Source organism: Monodelphis domestica, chromosome 1 (assembly GCF_027887165.1).
Source record: "Monodelphis domestica isolate mMonDom1 chromosome 1, mMonDom1.pri, whole genome shotgun sequence".
Lineage (NCBI taxonomy): Eukaryota > Metazoa > Chordata > Mammalia > Didelphimorphia > Didelphidae > Monodelphis > Monodelphis domestica.
The window spans coordinates 415,808,870-415,825,029 of NC_077227.1; the positions used below are offsets into that span (position 1 = coordinate 415,808,870).

General features: G+C 35.6%; 1 protein-coding gene across 3 annotated transcripts; it reads left to right on the forward strand.

Annotated features, from left to right (window-relative positions):
• Positions 1-547: 547 nt before the first annotated feature.
• Positions 548-12,648, forward strand: TLR4 (toll like receptor 4). Of its 3 annotated transcripts, XM_001368732.4 has the most exons (3): positions 548-878; positions 5,491-5,657; positions 9,066-12,648. In XM_001368732.4, exons 1-3 carry the CDS (start codon positions 792-794, stop codon positions 11,326-11,328), a joined length of 2,517 nt encoding a protein of 838 aa, XP_001368769.1. In that variant the 5' UTR covers positions 548-791; the 3' UTR covers positions 11,329-12,648. The 3 variants fall into 3 exon arrangements, with proteins under 3 accessions (XP_001368769.1, XP_007474609.1, XP_007474610.1); XM_007474547.2 differs by lacking the exon at positions 5,491-5,657; XM_007474548.2 differs by lacking the exon at positions 548-878 and having other exon boundaries at positions 5,586-5,657; positions 9,137-12,648.
• Positions 12,649-16,160: the final 3,512 nt, after the last annotated feature.

Here is a 16,160-nt window from a genome sequence, read left to right on the forward strand (position 1 = left end):
CAGAGGAATGGGGACACCAGATTATGTATAATCTATCATTAGGCTTAAATGATTGAGAATCCAACAAATTACTGTCATCTATGATTACCCTTATTATATCATTAGTAGGCATGAACTGGGACAACTAGGTAGTTCATTACATAGAGCACCTGGTCTGGAATCAGGAAGCTCTGAGTTACAATCTGGTCTCAGACATTTACTAGCTTTGTGGCCTTGCGCAAGTCACTGAACTTCTATTTTCCTCAGTTCTTCAACTGTAAAATAGGGACACATTGGAGAAGGAAATCACCAGTATTTGCCAAGAAAACCCCATGGACTTTGTCCATGAAGTGACATAGAGTCTGCCACAGTTGAATGACTAAACTAACAAGCTTCAACTAGAAAACTGGTCTCACAATAGACAGTAGTTCTCCGTAATGTTCTCTTGTTACCCAGATTTTTCCCCAAGTTCATCAAAACAAGAGGCTATCAGATGACTTCCTGGGATCAGAGCCAACTTCCTCTTAAAGCTATCACAACCACTAGTATGCACTCACATTTTAAAAAATCTGCTTTTAACTTCCTCTCTCAAGCCAGAGAAGATAAATACTTATGAAACAATGTCAAAAATGTTAATGTGGTGACTCTCACTTCCTCTACTCCTTACTTACCCTGCTCCAGTTTGCATACTCACTGCTGTGGGGCACATAGTCTGGGGAAGAGTGCCCTGTGTTTTACAAGAGAGATTTGCCCAAGAGTGTACAGCTTGCCATGTGTTCATATTGCCACCTCTACTTCCAGAAAATGCCAGGATGGTCCCTTGGATGGTCATGGCTCTGATTATGGCCACAACCTTCTTTTCCTGCCCAGACCCTGGAAGTTGTCACTCTTGTCTAGAGGTAAGTACTAGAGCATACTGTGCTATAAGTGACTTACTCTGCCCTCTGAGGGCTTCTCTATTGTCTCATCTTACGAGAGAGAGAGAGAGAGAGAGAGAGAGAGAGAGAGAGAGAGAGAGAGAGAGAGAGAAACATTTACAACGTTTACGACTTCCCAGCATGGGCACCAAGCAGAGGCTTGACACTGGGCAAGAACTTTTCTCTCTTAAGTCTCAGTTTTAACCTCAGGGGGAATTGGACTAGGTGATCTCTAAGGTCCTTTTAATATTAAGCATTTTATGTTCTAAGTTTCCCTCTAGAGCTAACACTTTAAGAGTCTGCAATCTTGGATCCAGTTTACTTTACAAAAAGCTAGGAACTGTACAATGTCACAAAAATTCAGAAGCAGAAACATTATCTTAATCTTGGTTGATAGGTTTGCCCAGGATGCTAAAAGTCAGAAAGGTTTTGTCTAATTGATGGACACTCAACCCCACAGTGATCTCAATAGAAACTCTGAGAGCTATGGGACAGTGTTAAGACTTCAGAATTCTATTTTAACTTTGTTTTTTTTTTCTCCTAGTTGTTTGTTCTTCTAAACTATGGGCCCCCATCCCAGTTCTCTTTGTCACAAGCTATTGTAAATGATTTTGTTACTGATACCAAGAAGACCTTTCTTGGCTTTTGCTGTGAGACTGGATAGACTATATGAAGTAAAGCCCAGATTCAAACCCTTAATTCCTGTCTGTCTCCAGGTGTGTGCTCACACAGAAACCAAGCAGTATAAACATTAAACATTTTAGTAGATTCAGCGATCATTGTGTCATAAACAAAATGCTCAAGAGCAGGTTTGACAAAATAATTTAGTTGATGTTTACTTTAATTTTCTGCACACTGGTTTAACAGGTTCCTTTAGAATCCTATGCCAAGACTATATTCCCCTTCCAAGGGAATCTGAGGGCTGTGTTCCCTATGCCTCACCACACTGCTATATGTAGATAAAAACCTGGGATCTTTTCATGTCCAAGCCAAAAAGGGCCTTAAGAAACGGAATGTTAGAAACTTCATTGTCAGACCCAGGAGAGGCATCTTTGAACAGATAATGTCAGAGCTAGAAGGGACCTCAGAACATAGAGGGTTAGAAGTAGAAGAGATTTTTAGAGACCATCTTGTCTCTTAACATTTTCTTATAGAGTTGCTTATGGAATGATGATCATAGAAAATTCAACAAGTTTCTCAAAACTTCATAGAGCTTTCAAGCAGAAGCAAGGGTTGATAAAGAAATTAAAATGGGAAAAAGCTGTTGTTCAGATGCTGAATTCCTCTTGCTCAAATCCTCCTCCCCCATTTTCCTTTTTCCACCAAAAAAAAATTACTGGCAGCCAAGTTGCAGTTAAGAAGATTAATTGAAATAACTGCTCGGAGCATTCAAATTTCTGTCATTTCTGAATGAAAGCTAATAACTTCCACCCATGAAACATTTGGACTTTCTTCCTATAATGGGTAATATGAGTTTCTAGAAGGAAAAGGTAAGAAAGTGGCAGGGAAATATAGGCAAAAGAAATCATAACAGCCAATGTCTGCCATTCTGGGAAGTTTCCTGACCCTTTTCAAGGCTATTACCATGGTGATTCCTTCCTAGAAGGAGTAGATTCCAGCTGTAGATTCCAGCTGAGGGCATCACACTGGAACCTAGGAGCCAACAATACCAAGGATACAGCAAATGATTAAAACAGATAAACATTTGCTGCATGTGTGCATCTAGCCATGAATTTTTTTTTCTTTTAATGAACATTAGGGCTAAGAAAAGACAAGTGGGAATAATATTACTATATTCTCACTATATTGCATCCTAAAGTGCTAGGAAATCTTTTTAGGCAAAATTTGATATAAAAGAATAATTTTACAAGAACAGACTAAGGCTCATAGAATTAATTGTTTTGTCTCTTTACTAACAACCAGTTTATATGCTAAGCACACATGTGATTTCTTGTATTTGTTTGTTCACTAGAAACTACTCTGGTTATATTACCAAGTTTATAAAAGTAAAAGGTTCCCCATATAAGATCCCTCAGTATTAGCTAAAGATTTGTTCTTTGCACATATATCCAAACTGACCCCATGTGAGATATAGGTATACTTTTGGCTTTTCAATGTTCTTTTGAAAAGTTTTTAAAATAAAAATCTGATTTTAATATAACTTTCCCATTGACATTATCTATATAAGTATTTATGGGTTCCCATGGAAACAATATCAGTGATAGGATAAATAAAAGTACAATGAGTGCTTTTTCCCTCAAAAATGCATTATACATTATAAGAAAAATCATATTTTTATGGCTAAATATTAGTAACACTCACTGAATATCATTGATATTGATAAAAACAGCCTACATTCATTTAATGCACTACTCTTGCACCATGTTTTATACAAATTCAATAACTAGACTGTGAAGTTTTAAATAGTGTAAGGTAGGGTATAGCTAATGTAAGTATTAATATTCCCATTTTAGAGATGATGAAATAGATTCAGAAGCAGAAATAGCTTTCCCTAAATCAGGGTATTTAGTGAACTGGCCTCAAACTTATGTCATCTGACTCTGGGTCCACTGATTCCCACTGCTGCATAGCCTAGATTTTTTATGCTTGACACCATAGCTTAAAGGTTGAAAAGAAAGACAAAAACACATTAACTCATAGGATTTATAGCTAAAATGGCATTTAAAGATAATTTAGTCCCACTTTCCTCATTTTTACAGTTAAAGACAAAGATCCAGAGAAGAAAACTATATTACATATACTCACAAACATAGTAAATAGCAGAACTAGGTTTGGAACTCAGGTTCTTAAGCCTCAGAAGAAAGAATTCTTTCTACTAATCTGCCTTCCTCTGACTGCTTCAGATTCTCTGAAGACTTCTCTCTGATTTCCTAAGGAAAATAATTCCCCCTAATTTCTTAAACCCTGTTGCTTTATACCTGGGAGGCATTACTACCTTTTTATAAAAACCATAATAAATAATGTTACCTTTATACTGGGATCATTATTACCTTGAATCACATTTGGAAAACTGAACCTTATAGAACTGAAGCTCACATAGCTTATAAATGAAATCCTAAAGGCTCAGGCCCAAATCCTCTACTTCTTGAATCCATTGCTATTTCTACTATTCCATTTCTCTCTCTTTTAGAAAAGTATGGGGTGATCTGGATCAAAGGAAATGGAAACATGCTGGAATATAGGAAAAATTTCAGCTGGTAATAGGGCATGAAGCAAGGGAATACATAATACAGGTCCAGAAATGAAAACAGTTTTGAAATTCTGGTCAGATAAATTATTTAATTACTTACACACAAGTGGCAATGATTAAGAAGGCAGTAGGTAGTGAAATGAATGGATAGTCCATTTCCAGAAATGGAAGAAGCAGGAGATTATACAATTTCAGAGCTTACTAGGTTCATAGAATATTGAATATTTGAGTTAGATGCTACCACAGAAAGAATCGTGTGAGGTGCCAGGTCATAGAATATTGGAGTTGTACTTAAGTATCTTGAGTTTTAGAGATGGAAGAGAGATTTTAGGTATTATCCTGTTCATTCCTATTCAATCTAAGAGTAAAGAAAATTAAGACCCATTAGTATTGCCCAAGATCCTATAATGAGTTATAGCAACAAAGCTGAAACCACATGAAGCCCAGTCTAAGCCAGGGCTCTTTGCCTTTTACTGGGATATTGATCAAAATAAATATCAAAAGTCACAACCTCTATGCCATAATTGAATTCCATTTATTGAACTTAAGCTGTAAAATAAAATAACAAGCATCTAACATAAGTATTGATATTAGTAGCACCACCACTAATAACAATAAAACCACCTGACATTTATTAGATGATATAAATAACTTTCCTTAAAATAACCTTTGATTGTTTTCATTATCATCTTCCTTAATTAACAAATGAAGACAGGAAGGCCTCAAAATATGAAATGGCTTCAGGTTACTTGTATTCTCTGTCAGAGAACCACAAACAGAATCCATAGCTCCTTGCTTACAGATCTATGCTGGCCATATGCAATCAAAATGAAGGGGATTTATATAAGAAGACCTTAATAAAAATATATGAACTCTAGGAGAAGAGGGTCTTTTCTATAAGAAACTTCTCAAACTCCTTAAGAGGAAGCATGTTTTAGTAGAGAGGACATTAAATTTGATAAGAGAAGATCAGGGTTTGAAATCAGGCTCTGTTGCTTATGGAGTGTGTGACCTTGAACAAGTCACTTGAATTTTGAGCTTCAGTTTGCTCATCTGTAAAGGGAGGCCTCCTAAGGCTATTAAGAAGAAAGTGCTTTCTAAAAGTTCATTAAAATAAATAAGTTAAAAGAAAGTTTAAACTTTCCATTTAAATGCTGATATGAAGACAACCAAAGCTGGTTAAAAATATCTTGATGAGTTTACAGATATTCAATTTAATGTTTACTGCCACTAGCTAGGTATCAATCATCAGATATAAAAGATGGCAGGTGGTATTTAACTTCCTCTGGTTCAGATTGGGCTGAGTGGATATAAAGAAAGTTGTCAGAATAAGCATAACTGTCCTATATAAAAACACCAGTGGCTTCTCTGTGAATGCTACAGGTTTTTCCGAGTATTGAGTACCAATGCATGGACCAAAATTTCTCTAAAGTCCCAATGGATATACCTGCATCCACCCAGAAACTGGACTTGAGCTTCAACCCGCTGAGGTCTTTGGCTCCACGAAGTTTTTCCAGGATCACTGAATTGAGAATACTTGACTTGTCCAGGTAATGAGCCTTTATTTTATTCTTATCACTTCAGAGATCATTCTTTAAAGGGAGACTCCCAAACGCAAAACATAACATTAATAAAGCTTCACTTACTTCCTCCCTTCCTTCTTTTCTCTTTCAATCTCTCTCCCCTTTTTCTTATTTTTTTTTGCTTTTAACAGATAATATTAGCAGTAACAATAGTATAGTGGAAAGATCTACAGTTAAAAAAATGGAGAGTTAAATCTTGACTTTGCCACTTACTCTTCATATGATCATGAGTAAGCCATTTAACCTTGTGATGTTAGTTTAGTCAGTGTGTTAGTTTCCTCATCTGCAAAATTAGTGAATTGGACTAGATGATTTGTAAATCCTTTCTAGTTTAAACTCTACATGTTTATTCTGCCCAAGGCTCTGTGAGGGATAGAAAGATAAATGAAGTGACTATCTCTCAGAACATTTTCTTCTACTTTGGTGATAAAAGATGCAGGAAAAATAATTATAATACAAAGAACAAATTCTAATAAGTAGTATGAGTGGGAAGATTTCACTTTTGGTTGAACTGAGCTTTGAAGGATCGGCATAATTTTGCAGTAAAGATTGTGATTAATAATTAATCATGTTAATGCTACAATGATAATGATTAAATGATCTTCATCTTTCTATATAACTTTAAATTTTTATCAACCCTGGAAGGCAAGTAGTACAAAATATTTTCCCAATTTTGCAGATGAAGAAACTGATTAAGAGATTAAATGACTTGTCCAAGATCATGAAGCTAGTAACTGCATGCTCCAGGATTTAAATAGGGCAGCAAGGGGAGAAGAGGGAATTCTAGTTCACGAGAATAGTGTGAGATGAGAAGCTACAAGGCAAGTTCAAGGAATATAAGCTGTGCCAGAGGAAGAGCTTGTGCAAGAGAGTAGTAGAAGATAATAGTCATTTGCATTCTTGCTGGCCACTAAGGTTAATAATGTACACTTCAAATACCAAACTATTGAATAGTATTACATTGATTTACAGATAAAGAAATTGATGTTAAGAGAAATTAGATGACCTCTCAATAGAATCAGAAAGTATTTCAATCCAATTTGTAGTCAAGTCTCCTGATAATTTAGCAATCATCTAACATAGTTCCCTCCTTTTACTCCAAAAGGAAATGAGACCCACAGAACTGTAGTGATTCACCAAAGTTTAAACAAGAAGGTGGTGGCAGAGACAGAATGCAACCAAATTCCCCTTGGCTCTGAGTTCAATATTCTTACTGCTTTGCCATGTTATAATTTAAAGATTGATTGGAAAGGGTCTTGAATAACAATCTAAGGGACTTGTATCTTATCCTGTAAACAATACGGAACCATTGTAGGTTTGGGACACAGTAATTGGACTCATATTTTAACTAAAGTGATTTTTCTTAGCTTTTGTGAAGGCATGAGGGGACAGAGAGCCAGAAGAAAAGATAATAAATTAATTTAGAAATTACAACTGCAATGGTTTAGGCATGAGGTTGTTGAGGGCATAAATTAGTGAGAGGTACTGTCAGACTGGAAAATTAGAGTAGGGAAAGGAGAGAAACTTTGCCAAGATAGAATCAAGATTTTGTTGTTTGCCCAGAAGGTAGGTAAATTACCTTCAATCTAAGTGATTTCATGAACCTATATGCTCTGGTTGTATAAATTTCTGATTCAAACTAAAAAGTTGAGGGACTAATATAAAGTCATGAATAGCTTTTGTAGGGTTGTAGGGCAGTTCTCTGATCTGAGAAATGTGTTGTTACAGAGTTTGGCTTGACAAATTAATGTGTTCACTTGAAAAGGTTGATCTTCCAGAGAAAGTTTTTCTTCCAGTTGGTTATGATTGAAGGGAAGAATATTGATGACAAGGAAGAGTATAGATGGTTCAAAGAAGATGTTTCTATTCTCAAAGTCTGGAGGAATAACTATCTGTATGCATTACTAGCCCTAACACTTAACTCCTTTATTCCTCAATTGGGTCCCTCACTTCTTTTTTATATTTTCAGGTGTTTTTTTTTTTTTCCTCAGATTGCACTTCTGAGTTTTGATGTACTTTGAGTTAGTTGAATGTGTTTGTGTTTGTTTCCTGAAGCTTGGAGGACAGCTCTATCCTGTTAAGCAAGAGGCTTTAAGTCTTGGTTAGGACGTGGTCACAGGCAAGTTATAGGTTATTTCAGGACAGAGACCTTAGACTAAAAGAGATCAGAGCTAAAAGGGACCTTAGAAGTTAGAATGTTGGCAATACTAATTTTAACAGTCCTAGAAAGTAGGTTTTCTCATTATTCCCATTTTATAGATGAAGGAATTAAATTAGGCAGCAATTAAGCGCCTTTCCCAAGTCACAAATCTATTAAGTATCTGAAAATGAATTTGAACTTGCCTTCCTGTTCTCTATCCATTACACTAGCTTCTAGCTAGAGCTGAAAGGAAACTTAGAACCCTGAATATCTAAGTTATGTTAAGGTGTGGAATCAGGAAGACTCATCTTCCTGAGTTCAAATCTGGCTTCAGACACTTAGTAGCTAGTTGTGTGACCCTAATCAACTTATTTGCCTCAGTTTCCTCATGTGTAAATGGGCTGGATAAGGAAATGGCAAACCACTCAAGTATCTTTGTCAGGAAAATCCCAAAAAAGGTCATGAAGAGTTGGACATGACTGAAAAATCATTCAACAACAACAAAAACAAATTCTTATTCTACAGAGGAAGAGACTTGGAACATAGAACAGAGAAATAATTATATACAAGGTCACTCAGGAATGTTAATTATGAAGTTGGAAAAATTGAAAGTCAGGCCCCAATTCCTCACTCAAGTTAATTTTCCATTACAAAGTGTTGCCTCTCACCAGTGGTAAATAAGTATCTGTTACCTAATTTACCAAATTTCTCAATGATTTTGCTTGCATACTTCTTGAAGCAAAGGGTTGGATAGGTAAGTTATTTTGTTTTGAATTATAGACACTATAATTTTGAATTATAGTGTAGTCTTTGAAATCATTCACAGGCTAATTTATTGCTTTGTATCTATGACATAGAACAAGAAATTCCACATCTTACTGTTCCCTAACCAAAATCATCTGTCACCAGTCATTCCACATCCCAGCTTTTAGTACTATAACACTGAATTCTGTTTAGACTTCAAGTGATTTTTTTTTCTGCTGAGTTTTCTACCTCCATATGCCTGGTGTGATAATCGTGTGTTTGTCTGCATTGCCAGTGTGATAATACTGTGTCTGCTCATGCATCTGATTTGATAATGCCATGCCAGCAATATCTGCCTGTTTGATCTCTCTGCTGAGGCACATTCACCTGTTGTATCACATCTGTATGGGCAGCTGGGTTGGTAGGATTTTGTCCGGGAATTTTCCTCTGTTCAAGTCATGTCTCTTTTATACCCCAATTCTTCTTTGCAGATGTGATATTCAGAAGATTGAGGATGACACTTATGAGGGCCTGCATAATCTTTCCACTTTGATCCTGACAGGAAATCCAATCCAGAGTCTGGGAATCAGAGCCTTCTATGGTCTGCCAAAGTTACAGAAGCTGGTTGTTGTAGAAACAAATCTCATGTCTTTAGAAGATTTCCCCATTGGACATATCATAACCCTGCAGGAGCTACATCTGGGTCATAATTCCATCAGTTCTCTCCAGTTACCCAGTTATTTTGCCAGTTTCAGCTCCATGAAGCATCTGGACCTTCATCTGAATCAGATAAAAAATATTTCTGATGGAGATTTGGAGCCTGTAAAACTGAATCCCAATCTTACCCTAGATCTTTCTGAGAATCCTATTCAATATATCCATCCAGGTGCCTTTAAGGGGATTCACCTAAGTGGACTAAAGCTGAGAAGCAGTTTTCACAACTCAACAATCATGGAGGCTTGTATTAAGGGAATGACTGGTTTAAAAGTTGGTAAGTTGGTCCTTGGAAACTACAAAAATGATATCCAAATGACCAGCTTTGAGAGCAGTATCCTAGATGGATTGTGTGAAGTGGACATTGGTGAATTTCGGATGGTTCAACCTTCTCAATTCCCTTCAGATGGCAATGGAGTTTTCAAATGTTTAGTCAATGTTTCTGTTCTCTTTCTGGTTAATACAGACATAGATCAGCTAACTAACCTACCCATATTTCCTAAGTTGTTCTCCTTGTCATTAACTGACTGCAATTTTGATATAATGCCTGATTTGCCATCTATCTCTCTCCCCAGCCTTAAAGAACTCAAGGTAACACACCACAAAGATCTCACCACTTTGTCTGATTTGGCACTGCCCAATCTACAGATTCTGGACCTCAGCAAAAATTCTTTGAATGTTTTGTCCTGCTGTTCTGATAAAACATTTAATACTCCCAATTTGAAATATTTGAACCTGAGTTACAATGCCCATATCTCTTTATCTAAGAACTTTATGGGTTTAGAGAACCTAGAATCTCTGGACTTGCAACATACCATACTGAAAGATCACGATAAATACCCTGCCTTTTACTCACTCATAAATCTTCGGTACCTGGATATTTCTTACACAAACACTCATGTCAAATTTAAAAACATTTTCACAGGCATGAGTAATCTCAAACATCTGAAAATGGCTGGCAGCTCTTTCCAGGACAACATCCTACATGACATCTTCAAGAATTTGACTAAGCTTGTCTCACTAAATATTTCCTATTGTCAGCTAGAAAGAGTATCCCAAGAGACAATGAGCCCTCTCCATCAACTCCAGGTATTGGATCTGAGCCACAACAAACTCCAGACTTTTGATCCATTCATTTGCATGCCTCTTTTGAACCTCCAAGTCCTGAACTGCAGTTCTAACAGCATAACAGCCCTGAATGGAGAGAATCTACAGGAACTATCAAGGACTCTCATTTCCATTGATCTTTCTGACAACCCATTTGACTGTGTCTGTGACCATCAAATCTTCTTTCAGTGGGTGAAAGAGCATACACATCTCTTGAATAGATCTAAGCCAATGACTTGCCAGACCCCTTCTCATATGAAAGATATCTCTGTGCAGCTTTTTGATGATTCAACCTGTCATATGAAAAAGACAGTCATTGCTGTGTCTCTTTTGGGAATTATAGTGATACTTTTGGTACTGGCCTTGGTCTATAAGTTCTATTTCCATTTGATGCTGCTTGCTGGCTGCAAAAATATTGGTGGAGGGGAAAGCATCTATGACGCCTTTGTCATCTATTCTAGTCAAGATGAGGATTGGGTGAGGAAAGAATTAGTGAAAAACCTTGAAGAGGGTGTTCCTTCATTCCAACTCTGCCTCCACTACCGAGACTTTATCCCTGGTGTGGCCATTGCTGCCAATATCATCCAGGAAGGTTTCCATAAGAGTCGGAAGGTCATTGTTGTGATCTCAGAGCACTTTATCCAGAGCCGCTGGTGCAAGTTCGAGTATGAAATTGCCCAAACATGGCAGTTTCTGAGCAGCCAGGCAGGTATCATCTTCATCATTCTACAGAAAGTGGAAAAGTCACTGCTGCGACAGCAGATGGAACTCTACCGGCTACTAAACCGAAATACCTACCTGGAATGGGAGGACACTAATCTGGGCAGACATGTGTTTTGGAGACGGCTGAGGAAAGCATTGCTAGATGGCAGAACAAAGAATCCTAAAGGAGCAGCTGAAGAAGAGTTCAGCCAGCCAGTGTCACCCACTTGATGCTGGAAGCAGAAGAAAAAAAGGATAGACAATTCTCTTGAGTTCCATTACTACAGTGCAATGAGTCTCATAGTAGTGAGAGTAGGAAGGGATATTAGACACTATGTAGTCCTTCCACTTTGCAGAAGAAAAAAAGGGTAACTTTGTATTTTAAATTTCAAGTACTTCAATCACAGATGTTTAACACTGAGATGGAAACATGTGAAACTAAAGGGGAAAAAAGGTAGATCTAGGTTCTAGTAATTAGCACAGCCATTAACTAGTCTAAGCTTTGAGCATCTCATTTCTTTTTTATGAATTTGTTTCCCCTTCCATAAAATGAGGAGGTTAAAGTAGTTGAATTTTTTAGTTTTCTTCATCTTTCATGATCTATGACCATTTTTACTACATTAAAACACAATTTTCCCAAAAATTTCATCTAATCTAGGCATTCCCTTTCTTAAAGGAGTTGCTCAAAGAAAAAGAGTTCCAATCTAGAGTTCACATTAAAAAAATTCTGGAAATAAATTAATCCTTAAAAAAATAAGAAGAAAAAGAAGAAATTTGAAGTGTATAATTTTTCCTGTAGAAATCAGTACCAAGTTATCCCTGTTGATGCATTAAAATTGTTTGGATAGAATGATTATCCTTGGTTTTAGTTAGAAAAAGTTCTAGTTCAAAGTGGTATGATCTAAATATCAGATTTCCTAGAGGAAGAGGATTAATTCTAGAGGTTTCCTTTTTCTGAAATTCTCAAAATACAATGGAGAATATAAATTCTGTTGCTCCTTTTTATAAGATTTTGGGCAGGTCTCCTGAACTTTCCTGAGCTTAGTTTACTCACCTCTAAAATAAGAAAAATTCATTGTAAAGTAAGAAGAGTGGACTAGATCATCAATAAGGTCAAATCTAGCTCTGTATTTTTGACTTAGATCTATGGAAAGAACACTAAGTGATTTGGAGACAAAGGACCCAAGTTCAAATTGTACCTCTGCTACTTACTGTCACAACTTTAGTCAAGTCCAGTAATTTCTCTGAACTGTGATATCATCATCTATAATGAGAAGTTGTACTAGATTAGAGGTCTTTAACATTTGTGTGTGTGTGTGTGTGTGTCTGTGTGTGTGTGTGTCTGTGTGTGTGCAAGTGAATGATGGCCACTTTTGGCAATCTGAAAGGGTTAAAGAGCCTTTTCAGAATAATATTTCTAAATGTCAAAAATTAATAGATAGGATTACAAAGGAAATAGATTATGTGAAATAAATATGTATTTTATTTTCTCCATTTAAGTTCATGCATCTGGAAATGTATTTTAATAATAAATTTGTTATTTATTTTTAATATTCTTTTCTTTTTTAAACTTTTAGTTCAAAATTCTCTTTCTTCCTCCAGGTTCACCCCCATTCAGTGAGAAGGCAAGCAAAATACTAGGAATATGTGTGAAATCATACAAAACATATTTATATATATTAGTTATATCACTTAAAATGTAACTAAAACAAAGAAAATCAAAATGTTATTCATTGATTTGTACTTGAAGTTCATCAGAGGTTCTCTGGAATAGAACGGGATTTTTTTATTCTGATTCATTTGGAATTTTCTTGGATTATCGTATTGATTGGAGGAGCCATGTCTCTTATAGTTGATCAACATTACAACATTGCTGTTACTGAACACAAAGGTATCCTGGTTCTGCCTTCTTCATTTCGTGTCAGTCCATATAGGTCTTCTCATTTTTTTTTCTTATAACTTACACATACTACATCACACTCATATGTCATAAACTTGTTCAGAAATTCTGCAATTGATGAATTTCAATTCTTTACCACTAGTAAAACAGCTGCTATAAATATTTTATATCTATATCTATCTAACTATCAGTCTGTCTGTCTGTTTTCTGTCCTTTACCTTTGTTATTGATCTCTTTGGGATATAGACTACATTAGGTATTGCTGGATCAAAGTGTATGCAGTTTTATAGCCCTTTGGGTATAGTTCCAAATTGTTTTTCAGAATGGTTCATAATTCTACCAACAGTTTATTAGTGTTCCTATTTTCTGTCATCCTTTCCAGCATTTGTCTTTTCTTTTCTTTTTTTTTTAACCTTACCTTCTGTCTTGGAATCAATACTGTATATTTGTTCCAAGGCAGAAGAGTGGTAAGGACTAGGTAATGGGGATTAAGTGACATGCCCAGGGTCACACAGCTGGAAAGTGACTGAGGTCAGATTTGAACCTAGGACCTCCCATCTCTAGGCCTGGCTCTCAGTCCACTGAACTACCCAGCTGCCCCCCATTTGTCTTTTCTGATAAATGTATGGAGGTATATTAGAGTTATTTTAATTTACATCTCTCTAATCAATAGTGATTTGGAGCATGTTTTAATATGACTATAGATAGATTTGACTTCTTCTTCTGGAAATTGCTTGTTAATATCCCTTGACTATAATTGTGGAATGGTATACATATATGTGTGTGTGTGTGTGTGTGTGTGTGTGTGTGTGTGTGTATAAAATGAAAATTTTAGAAGAGAAACTTGCTGTAAAATTGTTTGCTATAATTTCATTATCTATAGCATTTTTTAGCAAAAGGTAGGCGATCATCTCTTTTAATTTGGTCTATTTATTTTTGCTTTGCCTGAGATCTTGATTGCTACCCCCGAATAATTTTTACTTCAGCTGAAGCATAATACATTCTGTCTCAACACTTTATCTCCATATATGAATATATATATATATACATATATATGTATATATATATATATATATCTTTGCAATTCAAATGTGTCTATTGTAAACAATAGATTGTTGGATTCTGATTTCTTATCCATTCTGTTATCTGCTTCTGTTTTATGGGTGAAATAATCCCATTAAACATTTACACTTATGATTACTAACAGCATATTCCACTCCATACTATTTTCTCATGTTTCTACTTCTCTATATCTTAATCCTAATCATTTATTCCCTCAGTCTGGCCTCCTTTTTACTAACTCCCCATAGATCTCATTAACTGTCCCTCATAATTTTCTATTGAATCAGATGGATTTCTATACATAAGAATGTGAATATATCTATATCTATATCTATATCTATATCTATATCTATATCTATATCTATATCTATATCTATATCTATAAAGAAGGGAAGAATATATATATTCTTGAATGAATTTTGATGGGAGTGAGTTCAAACATAGCTCGCCACCTCCCTCATTTTCCCCTCCACTGTAAAAGTTCTTACTCATATGCCCTTTTATGTGAGAAAAGTTTCCCTATTCTACTTCTCCCTTCTTCCTTTTTTCCAGCACATTCTTCTTTCTCACTCTTTCATTTGTCTTTAAGAGCATCTGAACAAAATCATTTCACACTCATACCCTTTTCCTATGCAGACTCCTTTGAACTGCCCAAATAATCATAAAGTCCTTATGAATTACAAACAATTTCCTATATAGGAATATAAACAGTTTATCTTTATTTAGAGTCTCTTATGATTTTTCTTTCATGTTTAACTCTTTATGCTTCTCTTAATATTTAGGTATGAATGCTGTTTTCTTTCCAGTTCTGGTCTTTTCATCAGAGAAGAATAGAAGTCTTCTCTTTCACTGAATATTCAACTTTCCTCTAAAGATTATGCTCAGTTTTTCTAGATAGTATATTCTTTCTTGTAATCATGAATCCTCTGATTTCTGAAGAATCAAATTTCAAGAGTTTTTCTCCTTTAACATGGAAGTGTCTAAATATTGTGTAATCTTCAGGAGTCCTCTACAATCTATGATTGTTTCTTTCTGGCTGTTTGGAGTATTTTCTATTTCACCTCAGTGATCTGGAATTTGACTATAATATTCTTCAGACTTTTTATATGGAGATATCTTTCAGGAGGTGATTGGTAGATTCTTTCAAATTCTATTTTACCCTCTGGATTTAAAATATTTAAAGGCAGTTTTCCAAGATAATATTTTGAAATATGAGGACTAAGTTCTTTCTTTTGTTATGACTTTTACTAGTTTAATATTCTTAAATTACCTCACTTCAATCTGTTTTCCAGGTCAGTTATTTTTCCAATTAAATAGTTCACAGTTTTTTTTTATTCCTTTGATTTTGCTTTATTTTTTCTTGGTTATTCCATGGAGTCATGAGCTTCCATTTGCCTAATTCTGATTTTTAAAATATTATTTTCTTCACTGAATTTTTATGTCTCCTTTTCCATTTGGCATATTCTTCTTTATAGAATGTTCCTCACTTTGGTGATTTTTATGCCTCTTTTACCATTAAGCCCATTCTGTTTTTTAAAGTTTCATTTTCTTCACTATTTTTACACTTCTTTTACCAAACTCAATTTTCTCTTTTTTTGTTGTTGTAATTCTCTTTTCATGATTTTCTTTCTCTATTTTCATCCTTCCTACCCCAATTTTTCTTCTGTTTTAACTCTTTCTTTGACTGTACTAGGAATTCTTGTTGAGCTTGGGTCCAATTTATTTATTTATTTGTTTTGATGTTTTGGTTCTTTATCTTAGTCTTCCCTGCCACTGTAGTAACTTTTTATCATCAATTTTGTTTTGTTTGTTGTTGTTATTGTTGTTGTTGTTGTTGTTGTTGTTGTTGCTGCTGCTCTGCTTACCTGAAGGTGAGAAGATACTTCCCCAAGCTTTAGCTTTGCAACTTTCAAAATTAGTCCTGGGAGTCTGCCGATTTTTGGTGGTTTCAGAGTGCTCTGATTGATGGAGAGGTATAGTCACTGCTCTTGTTGTCTGTACTCTGATTTTTACACAGGTAGGGTCTCTGCTCACTTTTGGCTCCAAGCTCTGCTGTTTCTCTGGGCCCTGAAATTTTGATCAGTGACTCTTCTCTCTTGTA

Coding starts and splice junctions, on each gene's coding strand:
- TLR4 (XM_001368732.4), top strand. CDS start 792: ATGGTCCCTTGGATGGTCATGGCTCTGATTATGGCCACAACCTTCTTT. Junction 879..5,490: donor GTTGTCACTCTTGTCTAGAG/GTAAGTACTAGA, acceptor TGAATGCTACAG/GTTTTTCCGAGTATTGAGTA. Junction 5,658..9,065: donor AGAATACTTGACTTGTCCAG/GTAATGAGCCTT, acceptor TCTTCTTTGCAG/ATGTGATATTCAGAAGATTG.